The sequence below is a fragment of the Hordeum vulgare genome, chromosome 4H (assembly GCF_904849725.1).
Source record: "Hordeum vulgare subsp. vulgare chromosome 4H, MorexV3_pseudomolecules_assembly, whole genome shotgun sequence".
In the NCBI taxonomy this organism is placed as follows: Eukaryota; Viridiplantae; Streptophyta; class Magnoliopsida; order Poales; family Poaceae; genus Hordeum; species Hordeum vulgare.
The window spans coordinates 546979390-546997234 of NC_058521.1; the positions used below are offsets into that span (position 1 = coordinate 546979390).

General features: G+C 47.4%; 1 protein-coding gene across 1 annotated transcript; it reads left to right on the plus strand.

The window, feature by feature from the left end:
- The first annotated feature begins 15160 nt into the window (after positions 1–15160).
- Positions 15161–17472, plus strand: LOC123446896. Its single transcript, XM_045123439.1, has 4 exons — positions 15161–16045; positions 16387–16473; positions 16595–16844; positions 17124–17472. The coding sequence occupies exons 1-4, from the start codon at positions 15341–15343 to the stop codon at positions 17222–17224; spliced, it is 1143 nt and encodes a 380-aa protein (XP_044979374.1). The 5' UTR covers positions 15161–15340; the 3' UTR covers positions 17225–17472.
- The last annotated feature ends 373 nt before the right edge of the window (positions 17473–17845 follow it).

Sequence of the window (17845 nt, forward strand, 5' to 3'; positions counted from 1 at the left end):
CGTTTACTATTTTGCTAGGATGTAGCTTTAGTAGTAATAGCATAAGTAGCACGACAACCCCGATGGCAACATGTTGATGGATGATCATGGTGTGGCGCCGGTGACAAGAAGATCGTGCCGGTGCTTTGGTGATGGAGATCAAGAAGCACGTGATGATGGCCATATCATGTCACTTATGAATTGCATGTGATGTTAATCCTTTTTTTGCACCTTGTTTTGCTTAGAACGACGGTAGCATTATGAGGTGATCTCTCACTAAAATTTCAAGACGAAATTGTGTTCTCCCCGACTGTGCACCGTTGCTACAGTTCGTCGTTTCGAGACACCACGTGATGATCGGGTGTGATAGACTCAACGTTCACATACAACGGGTGCAAAACAGTTGCGCACGCGGAACACTCGGGTTAAGCTTGACGAGCCTAGCATGTGCAGACATGGCCTCGGAACACATGAGACCGAAAGGTCGATCATGAATCATATAGTTGATATGATTAGCATAGGGATGCTTACCACTGAAACTATACTCAACTCACGTGATGATCGGAGTTGGGATAGTGTAAGTGGATCATGAACCACTCAAATGACTAGAGAGATGTACTTTTTGAGTGGGAGTTTAGCATATAATTTGATTAAGTTGAACTCTAATTATCTTGAACATAGTCTAAGTCCACTTTGAATATATTTGTGTTGTAGATCATGGCTCACGCAAGTGTCATCCTGAATTTTAATACGTTCCTAGAGAAAGCTAAGTTGAAAGATGATGGAAGCAACTTTGTAGACTGGGCTCGTAATCTTAAGCTAATCTTACAAGCTGGAAAGAAGGATTATGTCCTTAATGCTGCGCTAGGAGATGAACCACCCGCTACGGCTGATCAGGATGTTAAGAACGCTTGGTTAGCACGTAAGGAGGACTACTCAATAGTTCAATGTGCAGTCTTGTATGGCTTAGAACCGGGACTTCAACGTCGCTTTGAGCGTCATGGAGCATTTGAGATGTTCCAGGAGTTGAAGTTTATCTTTCAGAAGAACGCCCGGATCGAGAGGTATGAGACCTCCGATAAATTCTATGCTTGCAAGATGGAGGAAAAGTCGTCTGTCAGTGAACATGTGCTCAAAATGTCTGGGTACTCAAACCGTCTAGCTGAACTGGGGATTGAACTCCCGCAAGAAGCTATCACTGACAGAATCCTTCAATCACTGCCGCCAAGCTATAAAGGCTTTGTGTTGAACTACAACATGCAAGGGATGAACAAGTCTCCCGGCGAGTTGTTTGCGATGCTGAAAGTCGCAGAGTCTGAACTTCGTAAAGAGCATCAAGTGTTGATGGTGAGCAAGACCACTAGTTTCAAGAGAAACGGCAAAGGCAAGAAGGGCAATTCGAAGAAGAGCGGCAAGCCTGTTGCCAATCCGCCGAAGAAACCCAAGGCTGGACCTAAGCCTGAAACAGAGTGCTTCTATTGCAAGGGTATGGGTCACTGGAAGCGCAATTGCCCCAAGTATCTGGCAGATAAGAAGGCGGGCAAAGAAAAATCAGGTATATTTGATATACATGTTATTGATGTGTACTTAACCGGATCTCGTAGTAGTGCCTGGGTATTCGATACCGGTTCTGTTGCTCACATTTGCAACTCGAAGCAGGAACTGCGGAATAGACGAAGGCTGGCGAAAGACGAAGTGACGATGCGCGTAGGAAACGGTTCCAAGGTTGATGCAATCGCCGTCGGCACAGTGTTACTTCAACTACCATCGGGATTAGTGATGAACTTAAATCATTGTTATTTAGTGCCTGCGTTGAGCATGAACATTATATCTGGATCTTGTTTATTGCGAGACGGTTACTCTTTTAAGTCTCAGAATAATGGTTGTTCTATTTCTATGAGTAACATCTTTTATGGTCATGCACCGAATGTGAGAGGATTGTTCATATTGAATCTTGATAGCGATACACATATACATAACATTGAGACCAAAAGAGTTAGAGTAAACAATGATAGCGCCATATTTTTGTGGCACTGCCGCTTGGGTCATATTGGTGTAAAGCGCATGAAGAAACTCCATGTTGATGGACTTTTGGAGTCACTTGACTTTGATTCACTTGACACGTGCGAACCATGCCTCATGGGCAAGATGACTAAGACTCCGTTCTCCGGAACAATGGAGCGTGCAAGTGACTTGTTGGAAATCATACATACTGATGTGTGTGGTCCAATGAGCGTGGAGGCACGCGGCGGATATCGTTATTTTCTCACCTTCACTGACGATTTAAGTAGATATGGTTATGTCTACTTGATGAAGCATAAGTCTGAAACATTTGAAAAGTTCAAGCAATTTCAGAGTGAAGTGGAAAATCATCGTAACAAGAAGATCAAGTTCCTACGGTCTGATCGCGGGGGTGAATATCTGAGTTTCGAGTTTGGTGCTCACTTAAGACAATGTGGAATTGTTTCGCAGTTAACACCGCCTGGAACACCACAGCGTAATGGTGTGTCCGAACGTCGTAATCGTACTTTGTTAGAGATGGTGCGATCTATGATGTCTCTTACTGATTTGCCGTTGTCATTTTGGGGTTATGCATTAGAAACAGCTGCATTCACTTTAAATAGGGCACCATCGAAATCCGTTGAGACGTCACCATACGAACTGTGGTATGGCAAAAGGCCAAAGTTGTCGTTTCTTAAAGTTTGGGGATGTGATGCTTATGTCAAAAAGCTTCAGCCTGAAAAGCTGGAACCCAAAGCAGAAAAGTGCGTCTTCATAGGTTACCCAAAAGAGACAGTTGGGTGCACCTTCTATCTCAAATCCGAGGGCAAAGTGTTTGTTGCTAAGAACGGAACTTTTCTCGAGAAGGAGTTTCTCTCGAGAGAATTGAGTGGGAGGAAGATAGAACTTGACGAGGTTGTCGAACCTCTCATCCCTCTGGATGGTGGCGCAGGGCAAGGGGAAACCTCTGTCGTTGCAACGCCGGTTGAGGAGGAAGTTAATGATGATGATCATGAAACTCCAGTTCAAGTTTCTGTTGAACCACGCAGGTCGACGAGATCACGCGCTGCTCCAGAGTGGTACGGTAATCCCGTCTTATCAATCATGTTGTTAGACAACAATGAACCTGCAAATTATGAAGAAGCAATGGTGGGCCCAGATTCCAACAAATGGCTAGAAGCCATGAAATCCGAGATAGGATCCATGTATGAGAACAAAGTGTGGACTTTGGAGATACTACCTGAGGGCCGCAAGGCTATTCAGAACAAATGGATCTTTAAGAAGAAGACGGGCGCTGACGGTAATGTGACCGTTTATAAAGCTCGACTTGTGGCAAAGGGTTTTTTCACAAGTTCCAGGAGTTGACTACGATGAGACCTTCTCACCCGTAGCGATGCTTAAGTCCGTCAGAATCATGTTAGCAATAGCTGCATTTTTCGATTATGAAATCTGGCAGATGGATGTCAAAACGGCGTTCCTTAACGGTTTCCTTAAGGAAGAGTTGTATATGATGCAACCCGAAGGTTTTGTCGATCCTAAAAATGCTGGCAAGGTGTGCAAGCTCCAGCGATCCATTTATGGACTGGTGCAAGCATCTCGGAGTTGGAACAAACGCTTTGATGAGGTGATCAAAGCATTTGGGTTTATACAAGTGGTTGGAGAATCTTGTATTTACAAGAAAGTGAGTGGGAGCTCTGTGGCGTTTCTGATATTATATGTGGATGACATATTACTGATTGGAAACAACATAGAGCTTTTGGAAAGCATAAAAGGTTACTTGAATAAAAGTTTCTCTATGAAGGACCTAGGAGAAGCTGCTTACATTCTAGGCATTAAGATCTATAGGGATAGATCAAAGCGCCTGATAGGACTTTCACAAAGCACATACCTTGATAAAGTTTTGAAGAGGTTCAAAATGGAACAGTCCAAGAAAGGGTTCTTGCCAGTGTTACAAGGTACGAGATTGAGTAAGACTCAGTGCCCAGCAACTGATGAAGATAGAGAGCATATGCGCTCCGTCCCCTATGCTTCAGCCATAGGTTCTATCATGTATGCGATGTTGTGCACTAGACCGGATGTTAGCCTGGCCATAAGTATGGCAGGTAGGTTCCAGAGTAATCCAGGAGTGGATCACTGGACGGCGGTCAAGAATATCCTGAAGTACCTGAAAAGGACTAAGGAGATGTTTCTCGTGTATGGAGGTGACGAAGAGCTCGCCGTAAAAGGTTACGTCGATGCAAGCTTTGACACAGATCCGGACGACTCTAAGTCGCAAACCGGATACGTATTTATTCTTAATGGGGGTGCAGTAAGCTGGTGCAATTCCAAGCAAAGCGCCGTAGCAGATTCTACATGTGAAGCGGAGTACATGGCTGCCTCGGAGGCGGCTAAGGAGGGTGTCTGGATGAAGCAGTTCATGACGGATCTTGGAGTGGTGCCAAGTGCACTGGATCCAATAACCTTGTTCTGTGACAACACTGGTGGCATTGCCTTAGCAAAGGAACCAAGGTTTCACAAGAAGACCAGACACATCAAACGACGCTTCAACCTCATCCGCGACTACGTCGAGGAGGAGGACGTAAATATATGCAAAGTGCACACGGATCTGAATGTAGCAGACCCGCTGACTAAACCTCTTCCACGGCCAAAACATGATCGACACCAGAACTGTATGGGTGTTAGATTTATTACAATGTAATTCACATGGTGATGTGAGGGCTAGATTATTGACTCTAGTGCAAGTGGGAGACTGTTGGAATTATGCCCTAGAGGCAATAATAAATGTATAGTTATTATTATAATTCCTGTATCAAGATAATAGTTTATTATCAATGCTATAATTGTATTGAATGAAGACTCATTTACATGTGTGGATACATAGACAAAACACCGTCCCTAGCATGCCTCTAGTTGGCTAGCCAGTTGATCGATGATAGTCAGTGTCTTCTGATTATGAACAAGGTGTTGTTGCTTGATAACTGGATCACGTCATTGGGAGAATCACGTGATGGACTAGACCCAAACTAATAGACGTAGCATGTTGATCGTGTCATTTTGTTGCTACTGTTTTCTGCGTGTCAAGTATTTATTCCTATGACCATGAGATCGTATAACTCACTGACACCGGAGGAATGCTTTGTGTGTATCAAATGTCGCAACGTAACTAGGTGACTATAAAGATGCTCTACAGGTATCTCCGAAGGTGTTAGTTGATTTAGTATGGATCAAGACTGGGATTTGTCACTCCGTGTGACGGAGAGGTATCTCGGGGCCCACTCGGTAATACAACATCACACACAAGCCTTGCAAGCAATGTAACTTAGTGTAAGTTGCGGGATCTTGTATTACGGAACGAGTAAAGAGACTTGCCGGTAAACAAGATTGAAATAGGTATGCGGATACTGACGATCGAATCTCGGGCAAGTAACATACCGAAGGACAAAGGGAATGACATACGGGATTATACGAATCCTTGGCACTGAGGTTCAAACGATAAGATCTTCGTAGAATATGTAGGATCCAATATGGGCATCCAGGTCCCGCTATTGGATATTGACCGAGGAGTCTCTCGGGTCATGTCTACATAGTTCTCGAACCCGCAGGGTCTGCACACTTAAGGTTCGACATTGTTTTATGCGTATTTGAGTTATATGGTTGGTTACCGAATGTTGTTCGGAGTCCCCGATGAGATCACGGACGTCACGAGGGTTTCCGGAATGGTCCGGAAACGAAGATTGATATATAGGATGACCTCGTTTGATTACCGGAAGGTTTTCGGAGTTACCGGGAATGTACCGGGAATGACGAATGGGTTCCGGGAGTTCACCGGGGGGCAACCCACCCCGGGGAAGCCCATAGGATTTGGGGAGACACACCAGCCCTTAGTGGGCTGGTGGGACAGCCCCAAGAGGGCCTATGCGCCAAGAGAAGGAAATCAAAGGAAAAAAAAAAGAGGGAGGAAGTGGGAAGGGAGGGGGACTCCTCCCACCAAACCAAGTCCAACTCGGTTTGGGGGGGGGGGAGTCCTCCCCCCCTTGGCTCGGCCGACCCCTTGAGGGTCCCTTGGACCCCAAGGCAAGGTCCCCCTCCCTCCTCCTATATATATGGGGCTTTTAGGGCAGATTTGAGACGACTTTCTCACGGCTGCCCGACCACATACCTCCATAGTTTTTCCTCTAGATCACGTTTCTGCGGAGCTCGGGCGGAGCCCTGCTGAGACAAGATCATCACCAACCTCCGGAGCGCCGTCACGCTGCCGGAGAACTCTTCTACCTCTCCGTCTCTCTTGCTGGATCAAGAAGGCCGAGATCATCGTCGAGCTGTACGTGTGCTGAACGCGGAGGTGCCGTCCGTTCGGTACTAGATCGTGGGACTGATCGCGGGATTGTTCGCGGGGCGGATCGAGGGACGTGAGGACGTTCCACTACATCAACCACGTTCTCTAACGCTTCTGCTATACGATATACAAGGGTACGTAGATCACTCATCCCCTCTCGTAGATGGACATCACCATGATAGGTCTTCGTGCGCGTAGGAAAATTTTTGTTTCCCATGCGACGTTCCCCAACATAGGCATCACGTCCGAGACAAGTAGACTGATACATTCTGCATCTACTACTATTACTCCACACATCGACCGCTATCCAGCATGCATCTAGTGTATTGAGTTCATGACGAACAAAGTAACGCCTTAAGCAAGATGACATGATGTAGAGGGATAATCTCAAACCAATGATGAAAACCCCATCTTTTTACCCTTGATGGCAACAACACGATGCGTGCCTTGCTACCCCTTCTATCACTGGGTGAGGTCACCGCACGGTATGAACCCAAAACCAAGCACTTCTACCATTGCAAGAATCATAGATCTATTTGGCCAAACAAAACCCACAACTCAGAGAGAATTACAAGGATATGAAATCATGCATAAGAGAGATCAGAAGAAACTCAAATAAGATTCATAGATAATCTGATCATAAACCCACAATTCATCGGATCTCGACAAACACACCGCAAAAGAAGATTACATCGGATAGATCTCCATGAAGATCATGGAGAACTTTGTATTGAAGATCCAAGAGAGAGAAGAAGCCATCTAACTACTAGCTATGGTGAACTACTCATGCATCATCGGAGAGGTCATGGTGTTGATGAAGAAGCCCTCCGTATCCGAATCCCCCTCCGGCAGGGCACCAGAACGTGCCCCAGATGGGTTCTTGCGGAGACAGAAGCTTGCGGCGGCGGAAAAGTACTTTCGATGATCTCCTAATTTTTATGGGATTTTAGGGAATATATAGGCGCAAAACCTAGGGCGGATGTGGCCCAGGGAGCCCACAAGCCAGGGTGGTGCGGCCCCCTGGCTGCGCCATGAGGGCTTGTGGGGTCCCTGCAGCCCCCCTGCCCTGGTTCTCCGGCTTCCCGATCTTTTTCTGTTTTGGAAAAAATCTTTTTGGCAGTTTCATTCCGTTTGGACTCCGTTCAAAATCCTCCTCTGAAAGGGGTCAAAAACATGGAAAAACGGGAACTGGCACTTGGCACTGAGTTAATAAGTTAGTCCCAAAAAATATATAAAAGGCATACAAAACATACAAAGTTTGACAAGATAATAGCATGAAACCATAAAAAATTATAGATACATTGGAGACGTATCAATAAGAGACATCATAGTATGCACCATATCCAATAGGGCGCGGCTATGACGTTCGGACACACCATCACACTATGGTGTTCCAGGTGGCATGAGTTGTGAAACAATTTTCACATTGTCTTAAATGTATACCAAACTCGCAATTCAGATATATATTTACCTCCACGATTGTTGGGTAACGTAGCATAAATTCAAAATTTTCCTACGCATATTCAGATCTTCCTATGGAGAGACCAGCAACGAGAGAGGGGTAAGAGCATCTTCATACCTTTGAAGATCGCTAAGCGGAAGCGTTGCTAGAACATGGTTGATGGAGTCGTACTCGCAGCGATTCCGATCTAGTGCCGAACTACGGCACCTCCGCGTTCAACACACGTGCAGCCCGGTGACGTCTCCCGCGCCTTGATCCAGCAAGGAGGAGGGAGAGGTTGGGGAAGAAGTCCAGCAGCACGACGGTGTGGTGTCGATGGAGAGACGAGGTCTCCCGACAGGGCTTCGCCAAGCACCGGCAGAGAGGAGGAGGAAGAAGGGCAGGGCTGCGCCGAGAGAGAGGGAAAACCGTGTCTCTCAATGGCCAAAACCCCTCTCTATTTATAGGAGGAGGGGGGAGGGCTACGCCACCCCTAGGGTTCCCTCCCTAGGGGCCGGCGGCCACCAGATGGGAGAGGGGGCGGCGGCTAGGGTGGGAGGGGGTGTGGCGCACCACCTGGTGGGCCTAAGGCCCACCTGCGCCTAGGGTTGCCCCCTCTCCCCACCACTTGCGCATTGGGCTGGGTGTGGGAGGCGCACCAGCCCACCTAGGGGCTGGTTCCCTCCCGCACTTAGCCCATCTAGCCTCTCGGGGTCGTTGCCCCCCTTCGGTGGACCCCCGGGGCCAACTCCGGTGGTCCCGGTGGTCCCGGTACGTTACCGGTGACGCCCGAAACACTTCCGGTGTCCGAAACCATCCGTCCTATATATCAATCTTTACCTCCGGACCATTCTGGAGCTCCTCGTGACGTCCGGGATCTCATCCGGGACTCCGAACAACTTTTGGTAACCTCGTATAACAATTCCCTATAACCCTAGCGTCATCGAACCTTAAGTGTGTAGACCCTACGGGTTCGGGAGACAGGCAGACATGACCGAGACACCTCTCTGGCCAATAACCATCAGCGGGGTCTGGATACCCATGGTGGCTCCCACTTGCTCCACGATGATCTCATCGGATGAACCACGATGTCAAGGATTCAATCAATCCCGTATACGATTCCCTTTGTCTGTCGGTATAGAACTTGCCCGAGATTCGATCGTCGGTATGCCTATACCTTGTTCAATCTCGTTACCGGTAAGTCTCTTTACTCGTTCCGTAGCACGTCATCGTGTGACTAACTCCTTAGTCACATTGAGCTCATGATGATGTTCTACCGAGTGGGCCCAGAGATACCTCTCCGTCACACGGAGTGACAAATCCCGATCTCGATTCGTACCAACCCAACAGACACTTTCGGAGGTACCCGTAGTGCACCTTTATAGTCACCCAGTTACGTTGTGACGTTTGATACACCCAAAGCACTCCTACGATATCCGGGAGTTGCACAATCTCACGGTCGAAGGAAAAGATACTTGACATTAGAAAAGCTTTAGCATACGAACAATACGATCTAGTGCTATGCTTAGGATTGGGTCTTGTCCATCACATCATTCTCCCAATGATGTGATCCCGTCATCAATGACATCTAATGCCCATGATCAGGAAACCATGATCATCTATTGACTAACGAGATAGCCAACTAGAGGCTTGCTAGGGACACACTGTGATCTATTTATTCACACATGTATTACCGTTTCCTGTTAATACAATTATAGCATGAACAATAGACGATTATCATGAACAAGGAAATATGATAATAACCATTTTTTTATTGCCTCTAGGGCATATTTCCAACAACGATCACATCGTAGACATATTATCCTCTTGTCACGACGATCTTCAACTTCACTCCGAAATTGCTTAAGATTTTCAATATTTCAGACTTGTGATTCATCAAACAAATACCCTTGTATCCACCCAAATCATCAGTGAAGTAAGAACATAACGATATCCACTGCGTGCCTCAGCACTCATTGGACTGCATACATCAAAATGTATTATGTCCAACAAGTCACTTGCTCGTTCCACCTCACTGGAAAAACGAGGCCTTCAGTCATGTTGCCCATGTGGCATGATTTGCATGGCTCAAGTGATTCAAAATCAAGTGAGTCTAAAAGATCCATCTGCATGGAGTTTCTTCGTGCATTTACACCAATAGGCATGGTTTGCATGTCCCAAATGAAAAACGAGTGAGTCCAAAGATCCATGGGCATGGAGCTTCTTCATGCATTTTATACCAATATGACTTAAGCGGTAGTGCCACAAGTAAGTGGTACTATCATTACTACTTTGTATCTTTTGGCATCAATATTATGAACATGTGTATCACTACGATCGAGATTCAATAAACCATTCATATTAGGTGCATGACCATTGAAGGTATTATTCAAGAAAATAGAGTAACCATTATTCTCTTTAAATGAATAATTGTATTGCAATAAACATGATCTAATCATGTCCATGCTCAACGCAAACACCAAATACCATTTATTTAGGTTCAACACTAATCCCAATGGTAGAGGGAGCGTGTGATGTTTGATCACATCAACCTTGGAATTACTTCCAACACATATCGTAACCTCACCCTTGCTAGTATACATTTATTCCGTAGCTATAATTTCAAGTTACTAACACTTAGCAACTGAACTGATATCTAATACCCCGGTGCTAGGAGTACTAGTAAGGTACACATCAATATCACGTATATCCAATATACTTATGTCGACTTTGCCAGCCTTCTCATCTACCAAGTATCTAGTGTAGTGCTCCTTCAGTGACCGTTCCCCTCATATTAGAAGCACTTAGTCTTAGGTTTGGGTTCAACCTTGGGTTTTTATTTTAGAGCGACAACTGATTTGCCATTTCATGAAGTATCCCTTTTTGCCCTTGCCCTTCTCAAAACTAGTGCTTTTACTAGCCATCAACACTTGATGCTCCTACTTGATTTGTAATTTTGCGGTGTCAAACATCGCAAATAGCTCAGGGATCATCTTGTCTATCCCTGGTATGCTATAGTTCATCATGAAGCTCACTATCTTGGTGGCAGTGACTTTGGAGAACTATGTCAATCACTATCTTATCTTGAAGATCAACTCCCACTTGATTCAAGCGATTGTAGCACCCAGACAATCTGAGCACATGCTCAACGATTGAGCTTTTCTCCCTTACTTTGCAGGCAAAGAATCATATCGGAGGTCTCAGACCTCTAAACATGGGCACGAGTCTGAAATCCTAATTTTATCTCTTGGAACATCTCATATGTCCCGTGACGTTCAAAACGTCTTGGGCGCCTCAATTCTAAGTCATAAAGCATGACGCATCGAACTATCACGTAGTCATCAAAATGTGTATGTCAGATGTTCGCAACATCCACACACGACGCTCGGTGGGTAGCACACCGAGCGGTGCATTAAGGACATAAGCCTTCCGTGCACCAATGAGGACAATCCACAGTTTACGGACCCAGTCCGCATAATCGCTACTTTCATCTTTCAACTTAGTTTTCTTTAGGAACATATCAAAAATAGGGGAGCTACAATGCAAGATAATCATATACAACATAATTTGCAAAGACATTTTGACTATGTTCATGATAATGAGTTCAATTAATCATATTACTTAAGAACTCCCACTCAAATTGACATCCCTCTGGTTATCCGAGTGGTACATGATCCAAATCCACCAACCCAAGTCCAATCATCACGTGAGATGAGTTGGCTTCAATGGTGAACATCTTTATGTTGATCATATCTACTATATGACTCATGTTCAACCTTCCGGTCACTTGTGTTCCGAGGCCATGTGTGTACATGTTAGTCTCGTCAAGTTTAACCCAAGTACTCCGCGTGTGCAAAACTGTCTTACACACGTTGTATGTGAATGTAGAGTCTATCACACCCGATCATCACGTGGTGTCTCGAAACGACGAACTTCCGCAAGGTGCACACTCGGGGAGAACACAATTTTATCTTGAAATTTTAGTGAGGGATCACCTTATAATTCTACCATCGTCAAGGTTGTCGCGCCAACTATGTTGTTACTACTAAAGCTACTTAACTAGCGATAAAGCAAAGCATCACCAAGCGCCAAAATAAATTAAAAATAACCCTATGGCTCATGTCGGTTGCCGTAGCATCGACATGCAAGTCAATATTTAACTTTTACAACATTATCATCTCATACATCAAATATATAACACCATGTACTTGGACATATCACATCACATGCATACCCTACAAAAACAAGTTAGACATCCTCTAATTTGTTGTTGCATGTGTTTACGTGGCTGCTATGGGTATCTAGCAAGAACGATTCTTACCTACCCAAAACCACAACGGTGATATACAAGTTGCTATTTAACCTTCTCCAAGGACCGCCTTTGTCAAATCCGATTCAACTAAAGTAGGAGAAACAGACACCCGCCAGCTATCTTTATGGAACCGGTCTCTCGTGAGCATACAAGTAAGGTTGGTCCGGGCCGCTTCATCCAACAATACCGCCGAATCAAGAAAAGACTAAGGAGGGCAGCAATCTGAATATCAACGCCCACAAACTCCTTTGTGTTCTACTCGAGATGTCATCTATGGATAGACCTAGCTCATGATGACACTGTTGGGGAACATCACATGGGAAACAAAAAAAATTCCCACACACACACAAGATCTATCCATGGAGATGACCATCTACTAGAGGAGAGAGTGCATCTACATACCCTTGTAGATCGCTAAGGGGAAGCGTATATAACGCGGTTGATGTAGTCGAACATCTTCGCGATCCAAATCGCAATCCGTCCCGCGATCCCATCATGATCCGTCCTGCAATCTCATCACGATCTGTTCCGCAGTCTCATCACGATCCATCCCTGTCTAGTGCCGAACGAACGACACCTCCGTGTTCAGCACACGTACAGCTCGATGACGATCTCTGCCTTCTTGATCCAGCAAGAGGGGGCGAAGAGGTAGCTGAGTTCTCCGATATCCTAACAGCATGGCGGCCGTGGTGGTGGAACTGATTCGGTAGGGCTTCGCCGTGCACTGCCGAACCAATCTAGAGGAGGAACGAACTAGAGGCAGGGAGAGGTGGTTGCGCCTTGGATTGTGGTGTGGCTGCCCTCTCTTTCCTCCACTATATATTGGAGGGAGGGGGAAGAGGTGGCGCCCTAGGGTTTCCCCTAGGGTTAGTCGGCCGCGCCCAAGAGGAGGAGGAGTCCTCTTCCAAGTGGGTTTAATGGAGGACCTAGGAAAACTCCTCCTCCTAGTCAAACTCCTCCCCTCCTCCACTATTTCGGCCGCATAGGCCCATGAGGCTGGCCGCCCAGCCCTCCAGGGGCTGGTGCACCACCTCTTAGGCCTATGTGGCTCCCTGGGGTGGGTGTCCCCTCCCGGTGAACCCCGGAACCCATTCGTCACTCCCGGTACACCACCAGTAATGCCCGAAAAAATTTCGGAACCCGAATACCTCTTTCATATATATCAATCTTAGTCCCCGGACCATTCCGGAACTCCTCGTGATGTTTGGGATCTCATCCGAGACTCCGAACAACCTTCGGTCACCAACATACATGACTCAACTATACCGAGAACGTCACCGAACCTTAAGTGTGCAGACCTTGCAGGTTCGAGAACTATGTAGACATGACCGAGACACTCTCCGGTCAATAACCAATAGGGGGACCTGGATGCCCATATTGACTCCTACATATTCTACGAAGATCTTTATCGATTGAGCCTCTATGTCAAGGATTCAGTTAATCCCATATGTTGTTCCCTTTGTCCATCGGTATGTTACTTGCCCGATATTCGATCGTCGGTATCTCCATACCTAGCCAGTTCAATCTCGTTACCGGCAAGTCTCTTTACTCGTTCTGTAATACAAAATCACGTGACTAACTCCTTAGTCACATTGTTTGCAAGGCTTGTTGTGATATTGTATTACCAAGTGGGCCCTGAGATACCTTTTCATCACACGGAGTGACAAATCCGAGTCTTGATTCAGGCTAACCCAACAGACACCCTCGAAGATACTTGTAGAGCACCTTTATAGTCACCTAGTTACGTTGTGACGTTTGATACACACAAGGTATTCCTTCGATGTCCGGGAGTTGCATGATCTCATGGTCATAGGAACACATACTTGACATGCAGAAAATAGTAGCAATAAACTGACATGATCACATGCTACGTTCATAGTTTGGGTCTTGTCCATCACATCATTCTCCTAATGATGTGGTCCCGTTATGAAATGACAACTCATGTCTATGGTCAGGAAACCTTGACCATCTTTGATCAACGAGCTAGTCCTTAAGAGGCTCACCATGGACAGTGTGTTGTCTATGTATCCATACATGTATTTGAGTTTCCAAACAATATAATTCTAGCATGGATAATAGACGATAATCATGAAAAAGAAAATATGATAATAAACAATTTGTTATTGCCTCTAGGGCATATATGATCTCGAGGTAGATCTACTCTGTAACCATCTTCATCAATAAAATCGAGCAGGACGTAGGGTATTACCTTCATAGGAGGGCCCGGACGTGGGTAAAACCACTGTGTCCCCTTCTTCCTGCAACCCATCGATCCTAGGTCTACAGTTCGGGACCCCCTACCCGAGATCTGTCGGTTTTGACACCGACACACGTGCCGACGAAGTCCAGGAGCAGCCGGAGCCCGACAGGAAGGGGTGGGCAAGGAACGGGGGGTGGAGGGGGATCCATCGGAAGCACGACGAAGTCGATGCATGGCGGGGGGTCGACGGGAAAGGGGGAGGCGGCATGGAGCCGCGCCAGCCGCGGCGCCCCATCGTCACCTTCGTGGGAGCCGAGGCGGCTTCATCAGCTACTCCTTCGATGGCAATGAGGAGGTGGGGCGGGCTGGGGAGGGAGCCTCGGCGATGCGGATAGGGCTCCCCCGCCACCGTCGGGGAAGGTGACGCGGGGTTTGGGGAGTGTTCGGCCATCAAATTCGTTTGTGTTGAAACGGTCTTCCCTGCATTCAGCGTGATTTGCACCCATTGGTTTACATGTATTCCTATCAAATTTTGATCCCATGTTTCGGAGGAGGATACACGTGACCTCTTTTGGAGTAAAAATAGATAACGAACGTGCATTTCATGAAACTAAATTCCGCTAGATTTTTTTTTAGTGGTACTAAATTCCGCTAGATTGTTCGGATCAAATTTACAGTAGCCCATACAGTTTCTTGGTTACGTATTTCTTTTGAGAAAAAAAAATCAGACCCACCCTTTGCTCTTTTTTTTTTTTTTTGCGTTCAGATCCATCCTTTGCTGAACGTGTGGAGCTCTGTCCACGCGTGCGTATCCTGTGGCGTACTATACGAAAATTCAAAACTTCGAGAACCGGAGCGGGCGGGCGAAAGCAGCCGCCGAACGGGTGGCCCCCACTGCGCAGACACCCAAGGATACCGAGCTCGCGCCGCCCTCGTCCTCCGAAATCGCCGCCGACCACTTTCCCCTCCTCCCCCAGCCTGCTCACCCGCTTCCCAGCTCGCCGTGCTCCCCTCCCGGCGGTGAAACCCGAAACCCACTGGCCGCCGCAGCGGCATCGCGCTCCTCGGCGGATGGGGCGGCCGCCGCGCGATGTGGTGGGGATCAGCTCCGACGAGGGCGAGGGCTCCCCGTGGTTATCTGTCTCGCCCGGCTCCCTCGGACGGGTTGCGTTGCTCGGGGTCTCGCCGGCGCCAGTGCCAGTGCCGCGGAGGAAGAAGGGCAAGTCCCGCGGCGCTCGCCCCAGCAAGGACGACGACGACGACGACCCGCCGGTGCCAGTGCCGGGGAGGAGGAAGGGTAAGTCCCGCGGCGCTCGCCCCAGCAAGGACACCGACGACGACTACCCGCCGGTGCCAGTGCCCGGGAGGGGGAAGGGCACGTCCCGCGGCGCTCGCCCCAGCAAGGACAACGACGACGACGACCCGCCGGTGCCAGTGCCAGGGAGGAGGAAGGGCACGTCCCGCGGCGCTCGCCCCAGCAAGGACAACGACGACGACGACCCGCCGGTGCCAGTGCCGGGTAGGAGGAAGGGCACGTCCCGCGGCGCTCGCCCCAGCAAGGACACCGACGACGACGACCCGCCGGTGCCAGTGCCGCGAAGGAGGAAGGGCAAGTCCCGCGGCGTTCGCCCCAGAAAGGACAACGACGAGGAGGACGACGACTGCGTGATCCTGGACGGCGACCCTGACGGGCCGGCTGTGGTCGCGGGCGCCAAGGGGAAGAGCGCGGGGGACGGCGCATCAGACGAGGTGGAGATCGTCGCGGCCAAAGGCGAGGTACAGATTGGTTTCTTCCCTTCCGTTTCGATCCACGCAACATTGTGCATTTCAGTGAAGCAGTGCGAACCTTGTTACGCTGGAGTCCGTGCGTAGAGATGATCGGACCACTGATTTCGTCGGAAATTTCGTTTCGAATCGAACCGTGGCTCAGCGAGCACATGTTTTAATTTAAATATTGCACGTTCACAGATTCAGAACATACTTTTCCCGAAGGACTTTCCTTGCTCAATTCAACCTAAGTGGTCTGCTGAAGTATATGTCCCTGTTATTCACCCTTACTGTCTATGAGCATCTGCTGAAGTTCTAAATTGCAGCTACTACATGGTATGCTTCTGCAGGTAGCGTGCAAAGATTTCCCCCACTCCCGGCATTTATGCGCTGAATTGCCCTTTGGCACCACTTCTCACCCGAGTCATTGTAGAATGGTAAGTTAGAAGCATTGCCACCCACTGTCACTGATTCTGTTGGTAATATGATTACAGTAGCAGAGTTGACAGCAGAGCGTTTGTAATGCGGCCTCGTTGCTGTTCTTTTTCCCAAATGCAGTGCTACTGTTATGTGTGTGATGCTCCAGCTCCGTGCAAGCATTGGGGCAAAGGGCTCTTGGATGATGACCATTGTCACGCCACTAACGAGGAAACCAAGTGGAAAACACTGAGGCAATCATTCAAGCGCAAAACTCTGCTGGCACCTTATCCAGAGAAGCAGCAGAACCTTGAGCCGGGCGAGGAGGCCGCTGTGTCCGGTAGAACCTACCCTATAACTTCGACATCGAGCGCCTTGGCCAGCTCTTCAGGTACGCCCGGACTCTCACATTCTCATAGGAGAGTGAGTCTTCTTAGTTCTCGTAGGCGGCTGGTTTGATCGTTATGCTCGTTAATTTTGCTGGGCATGCAGTTGTGACTTCTTCATAAACCCTGAAATAATTTAAATACGCTTCTTATCAAGAGTGAATGCATTGCTTCCTCGCCTTGTCTAGCCTATTCATGCGCTGCACGGTTCTGTTCCGTCGGTGTTCTTTGTATGGGTTTTTCTCTATCTTCTAAAACACAGTGTCTACTTTGCTGATGTGCAGATCATTTACGGCAAGGGTACATGCCAAATTTGTGGACAGGGGAACAGGCTGAGTATGCTGTGCAGAATTTCCATCTGCGTGTGAGTGTATTTGATAAATGATAAGTTGATACGACTATTGTCCTTAATTACATTAGAAAGTTACATCTTCTCCTATGATCATGTCTTAGCTGCAGCTCCTGTGCTCATAGTTAAAGCAAGTGTATGGTTGCAGTATGGATGGAATGTCTTCCCCCAGTTGCGGTTGCATACCTTTTATGTAATTATGTAATATGTTCCTATGGTACTATGATGTGGTACTTGTTTCTGGTTTGCATACAAAGTGAATAATTTTCACGACTATGCCCTTAGTTTCTGACTTGGGGAACACCTTAATCTGAATACAACCAACCTAATTGACCTCTTTGTTCTGCTAATTTGTTTATTACTTCTTGAGGTTAATATTATGTGCAATTTGCGTACCACCGAGATAATCGGCGTCACAGCTGTTATGTCAGTTGTCAAGTACTCCCTCCGTCCCAAAATAAGTGACTCAACTTTATACTAACTTTGTATTAAGTTAGTATAAAGTTGAGTCGCTTATTTTGAGACGGAGGGTGTATATGATGACACGTTTTCATGTTTTGAGTTTGAGGTTTGCAGGTTTGGAAGGGACACAAACTGCCAGTGAGTCACAAGAGAGGAAGGAACACGGCGAGGGTTTCAGGTGCTGGGTTTTGCAGG

Bases quoted from the DNA above. Each gene is read 5' to 3' on its own strand.
- LOC123446896 (XM_045123439.1), top strand. From the start codon at position 15,341: ATGGGGCGGCCGCCGCGCGATGTGGTGGGGATCAGCTCCGACGAGGGC. The intron at 16,474-16,594 runs GTAAGTTAGAAG...TCCCAAATGCAG, and splicing joins ACCCGAGTCATTGTAGAATG to TGCTACTGTTATGTGTGTGA. The intron at 16,845-17,123 runs GTACGCCCGGAC...GCTGATGTGCAG, and splicing joins CGCCTTGGCCAGCTCTTCAG to ATCATTTACGGCAAGGGTAC.